Below are 5,917 nucleotides of genomic sequence, written 5' to 3' on the forward strand. Positions count from 1 at the left end.
CTCCCTCACATTTATCTTCAGCACAACTAGAACAAGCTGCCCAGCACTACCTTCCACTCCAATCCTGCTCACTGGGCCTTAATGTTCTTGGGAATGTCATCCCTTCCTTTCTGAGCTTTTCTATTACTACTCTGTTCAAGTTAACCGGTCAGGTCACTGGGACGAAGTTATGTTTAATTTTGTATTCTGAATGGTGTACATAGTATATCTTGCTGCTCAGTAGAATATTCAGGAGGAAGTGTCTCCATTTTCCAGTATTAGTTATGGAAGTCACAAAAATAGAAAGTAGGGACAAGTGAGTAAAGATTAAGGAACAAGCTGACAGAGTTAGGTTCTGCCAAGTGCCTGGATCCAAGTTGAAGCTGAAGAGGCCGGGGTTGATTTCACTTAGGTATCCAGTGAGAGATTTATTTGTTGTCACTATGTGAAATGAGTCTGTTAATCTTGGTTCAGTCCCTGGAATGCAGTGTTCCACATCTTGACCTCAGCTGCCTATGTGGCTCCCTAGGAGAATGGCCAGGGTTCAGAAAAAGACAAGACTTCATGGGTTTTGGAAAAGTGAGCTTTTTCCCCCCACTGCCCCTGTGTTCCATTGGAGAATAAGGTGCTTTCACGGAGAGGAAGAGCAAGCCTTGGGGAGATTTTCCTGTTCTAGAGCCCCACCACGGTCTGCTAAGTAGAAGTCGACAGGGGCCTCTGCACTTTTAAGGGAACATGAGCACATAAGCAACGTCTTACCAGGACAGACCAGTGATCTATCCAGCATCTTCATCTGACTCAGAAAATGGCATTAAAGGAGCAGCAACATCTTTGATAGTTTTCACCAAGCTGGACTTGAAATAACAGTTGGGTGATGAAGGAAAATCATTTTGAATGATTTAAAATATAACTTAGTTTTTTTATATCATTCCTGAAATATATTGCCTTCTTTATAGAAATAAAGTATCATATGACCATTTATTCTCTCAGCTCAGATATTTTCAAAAAGAGGCAATTGAACACACGAGACACTAGTCATTTAAGACAGGGAATGCTTTTATTCAAACCCCATTGGACGGCTTGGGTCTGTAAGAAAACTCATGTTTTAGAGCACAGATCAGTTATTGTACAGCAAATATGTATGTTACAGCATACACCGCTTCATACAGATTAACTGACTGGACCAAAACTTGTGTATGCTTAAAGATTAAGTTTCCCTGTGAAAGCAGCACCTTTGTGACATTTTACTTTAGTACTCCTCTCCCTCCTCTTCACCCTCTCCTTCCACGGAATCCACACCGACCTCCTCATAATCCTTCTCTAGGGCCGCCATGTCCTCCCGCGCCTCCGAGAACTCTCCTTCCTCCATCCCCTCCCCCACGTACCAGTGGACAAAGGCACGCTTGGCGTACATCAGGTCAAACTTGTGGTCCAGGCGAGCCCAGGCCTCGGCAATGGCGGTCGTGTTGCTCAGCATGCACACGGCCCGCTGAACCTTGGCCAAGTCGCCCCCGGGGACCACAGTCGGGGGCTGGTAGTTGATGCCCACCTTGAAGCCAGTCGGGCACCAGTCCACAAACTGGATGGTACGCTTGGTCTTGATGGTGGCGATGGCAGCATTGACATCTTTGGGCACCACATCGCCACGGTACAACAGGCAACAGGCCATGTATTTACCGTGGCGAGGGTCACACTTGACCATCTGGTTGGCTGGCTCGAAGCACGCGTTGGTGATCTCGGCTACAGAAAGCTGCTCATGGTAAGCCTTCTCAGCAGAGATGACCGGGGCGTAGGTGGCTAGGGGGAAATGGATGCGGGGATAGGGCACCAGGTTGGTCTGGAATTCGGTCAGATCCACATTCAGGGCCCCGTCAAACCGGAGGGAGGCGGTGATGGAGGACACGATCTGGCCTATCAACCTATTTAAATTAGTGTAGGTGGGGCGCTCGATGTCCAGGTTGCGGCGACAGATGTCGTAGATGGCCTCGTTGTCCACCATGAAGGCGCAGTCGGAGTGCTCCAGGGTGGTGTGGGTGGTCAGGATGGAGTTGTAGGGCTCCACCACGGCCGTGGACACCTGAGGGGCCGGGTAGATGGAGAACTCCAGCTTGGACTTCTTGCCGTAATCGACGGAAAGGCGCTCCATCAGCAGAGAGGTGAAACCAGAGCCAGTGCCACCTCCAAAGCTGTGGAAGACCAAGAAGCCCTGAAGGCCTGTGCACTGGTCCGCCTGTTGGCAGCGGAAAATAGAAACAGAGAGAAAGAGAGGGAGTCAGTGCTCCATAATAGGCTACCATATGGAAAGTAATCACTGTAGGAAAACATATATGTCTATCTCTCCATATATTCAGTTCCTGCCTATTTTAACATATGACACTTGCCTAAAGCTTTACTATCCTGAGTTTTTTCTCAACTAAAAAAATGAACTTTCATTAATTGATTCCCCGTAAAATAAATAATCTTTGCACCCAAATGAGCTCTAGCTGATTTTAGAGACCCTGAAGAAACAGAGTCCCAAGCACAGAGAATTTCTTGCTTGTCTGACTTCTCTAAAGCTTATAAAAGCAAACGATTACATCTCAACATTTGCTAAAAACAACCTTCCATTTTGGATCTGAATGAATCATCGTTGGGAGATAATATATACCAGCTTCCTGATCCTGTCCAGCACCAGGTCGATGATCTCCTTGCCAATGGTGTAGTGCCCACGGGCATAGTTGTTGGCGGCATCTTCCTTGCCGGTGATGAGCTGCTCGGGATGGAAGAGCTGGCGGTACGTCCCAGTGCGCACTTCATCTGTGGAGAGACAGCGACCGAGAGGTGGTGAGGGCGGTGGGGAGGAGGAAAAGGTGGAGAAGGATGAAGAGGAGGAAGAGCGGGACATGACAGGACTCACCGATGACGGTCGGCTCTAGATCGACAAACACAGCCCTGGGGACGTGCTTGCCCGCGCCTGTCTCGCTGAAGAAGGTGTTGAAGGAGTCGTCCCCTCCCCCGATGGTCTTGTCACTGGGCATCTGGCCATCGGGCTGGATACCGTGTTCCAGGCAGTACAGCTCCCAGCAGGCATTGCCGATCTGGACCCCGGCTTGGCCGACGTGGATGGAGATGCACTCACGCTGCGGGACAGAGAAGAAAACTGAAACCTTATGGTTGTGGGAGGCAAGGAAATGTATATTTGTAAAACCGCCATTAAATCAGATCCTTAAATCAGCCATTAAATCAGATGAGAATCGAGAGGAGAAAAGGCATCTGTTGAGATGTGTGCAGTCAGGCGTGCTCTGAATAGTAATTTGCTTTTGGCTGTCGTACAGCTCGGCACATAATGCGAAACCATTGTTCCAACAGACACGCTGGGATAGAAGTATTTGGAGATTGAGGGGGACAAAAAACAGGGAAAAGCATAAGCGATCTATGCAAACTGAAGCACAGAATTCACCAGCTGACACGGACATAGCGGCGGAACGGATGGTCGTTAAGTTTCCACACCTAGTTTTCTATGTTTAATATGGAATGTTCTCCAAGACCTAAGTAGCAATTAAAAAGAAAATCCCCTCGCCGCGTTAAATACAGAGGAGGCAGACCCGTCCCCTAGATCTGGGCCCTTCGTGCTGCTAGGTATGTAATTTTGCTGCCGTCTAAGAGAGCCACACCCAATGCGGGAGCTGCCCCCTCCCCGCATCAATCAGTTCTGGAAGGGAGGAAAAACCGAACCGGCCTCCGCCTGCTGAACGGCCCGCACCGTCTACTCCATTATTCAACGCCGCCAGCTCTTATTTCCAGCCACTGGCCTGCATGAGCTCATGATGTCGCTCGGCCAATTTCCCCCCCCCTCGGACCTCGCCCCAGCTCGGGTGCGGGAAGAGAAAGCAACGAGTGAACTGGTTCCGGAACAAAAGGCGGTGCCTCGCCCCGAGGCAGAAAAAGAGGGCGGAGACCCCCATGGGGTCTCCACGGCCGTACGGCTTCATCGAACGAGGGGGTTGCCAGGGCTGGGTTGGCCAAATAATAGTAATATTCGTTAAGCGCCTACTATGTGCCAAGCACTGTTCTAACGCTCCCCGGCTCCGAGAAAGCGGCCCTGGAGCTGACAACGACAGAAAGTCACGGGAAGGACCCACTTGAGGTGGGTTCCCCTCCTCCAGGATCTATTTAATCGCAGCGTGGGAAGTGACATGTTTCTATTCTGCAGGGCCCGGCGCCCTGCCCGTCCTGGAATATTTATGCCGCTCACATCGGGCGGCGCTCCCTCTTTGTCTCACTGCGCCTTAGGGCTCCAGTTGGCCGTGACAGACGTCTGTCGTGGGGGGTGGGGAGGTGGGGGGAGGGGGCAGGACAGCTCGCAGGGGACCCAGGGGCCCGCCCCCCGCCCCCTCCCCCAATCTCCATCCAGCTCCCTCGGGCTGCGCTGTCAAGGCAGCCAAGACCCCCGAGGCCAAAGGGGCGGAGACGCCCCCTCCCTCCCTCTCTGTCCCCCCCCGGGGGGTGGGTCCGCTCGCCCCCCCCCGTCCAGAGGACGGAGGCCATTTCCGCCAGCGTTAATGAAGGGGCGGATCAGCCGCGGGCCATTTTCGAGGCGGCCGGACACCCGCAGCCCCACCCTGGCACCAGCCCGCGGCCGACCGAGCCCCTTCCCCTCGGCCCCAACCCCCGCCCCTTAGCCGGCATGTGGGCGCCCCCGGGCGCATCGCCCCCCCACCCCCAGCCTCTTTGGGGACCCCCGCCCCGCCCAGTCCCCCCACGTTCGGGCCCATCAATCCACCCCACGCAGATGAGCCGCGGCGGCCCCAAATCCGCAAGTCCCGAGTGGGAGAAAAACGAAGGCTCGTCCCCCCAACCACCGCCCAGCTGGCCCCGACTGACCACACATCTGGCCGGGCGGGGCGGCGAAAGGAAGCAGGCTTTAGCCTCCCCCGGCCACTGGCCAGAGGGGCCGACCGACCCCCCACCCCTGGACACACATACCCGGCCCCGGCGCTCAGAAGGGCGGGGGGCGGGCTTACCATGCTGGCGGCTTGGGGGCGACGGAGCGGGCGGCCGAGGGGGGAAGAAGAAGAAGAAGAGGAGGAGGAGGAGGGTGATGCTTTCTTACAGCGCGACTCTTAGGCGGTCGATGTAAGAGAACCTGCGGCACATGGTCCAGTGCGGCTCCCTATATACAACTCGGTCACCATGGGGATGGGCGGAGGGCGTTCTCCAGTTGGTCCAGACCCCTCGATCTGCCCGGAGAAGCCAAGAACGGAGGGTTGTGATTGGTGCCTGCGACGTGGGATGAGGTAATCTCCCCCCCCCGCCCCGTCTCCCCAGCATCCAAGGGCTGTTTGCATCCTCCAGACAAAGAGAACAAGCGAAGCTGTAGCCAAGCACCATCATGGGAGGGAACTGGGGGGGCGAGGGGGGAGAGGGGCGGTGGCTGATTCAAGCTGGTCCTGCGTTAACCACAAAACGACCGTTGAAACCACCTTTCTAAAAGCCACTCGAGTAGCAGAGGGTTTGTCCAGAGGCAGAATAAGAGGGACTCCTGCACTCCCCCATCTCCCCGAATATCCCCGAAAAGCCAGGCTTTTACCCTCCTAATGATGGCCGTGTGGAGGTGGTGGAGGAGAGGTGATGGGTCCGAAGAAAACGCAGATTTTATGTTGGTGGGGGGGTTAATAATAACTATAAAGATTTCGGCCCTGAACCGCTAGATCCGGCCGCATCTCTCCCCTCCCTGCTCTTTATCGGGTGCAGGGATTCAAACTTTCCAATCTAGGTTATGGTGAAACGAAATGCCACCCAGGCTTGATGGGGAGAAGGAGAGGATCCCGGAATAATATCGGAACCGAATCACATCCAGGAAGGGGGGTGGGGAGGGTGGGACAAGAGAAAACAGCCTCAATTATGTGACTGTCACTGGCTGCCCCGGGCTCTGGGAAAAACAGTTCAGATCGGGCAG

General features: G+C 54.1%; 1 protein-coding gene across 1 annotated transcript; it reads right to left on the bottom strand.

The window, feature by feature from the left end:
- Positions 1–1,014: 1,014 nt before the first annotated feature.
- TUBA1A (tubulin alpha 1a) lies at positions 1,015–5,128 on the bottom strand. Its single transcript, XM_029073134.2, has 4 exons — positions 4,983–5,128; positions 2,876–3,098; positions 2,627–2,775; positions 1,015–2,209 (listed from the first exon to the last, which is right to left on the bottom strand). Exons 1-4 carry the CDS (start codon positions 4,983–4,985, stop codon positions 1,229–1,231), a joined length of 1,356 nt encoding a protein of 451 aa, XP_028928967.1. The 5' UTR covers positions 4,986–5,128; the 3' UTR covers positions 1,015–1,228.
- Between the last annotated feature and the right edge of the window lie 789 nt (positions 5,129–5,917).

The sequence above is a fragment of the Ornithorhynchus anatinus genome, chromosome 10 (genome assembly GCF_004115215.2).
Source record: "Ornithorhynchus anatinus isolate Pmale09 chromosome 10, mOrnAna1.pri.v4, whole genome shotgun sequence".
In the NCBI taxonomy this organism is placed as follows: domain Eukaryota; kingdom Metazoa; phylum Chordata; class Mammalia; order Monotremata; family Ornithorhynchidae; genus Ornithorhynchus; species Ornithorhynchus anatinus.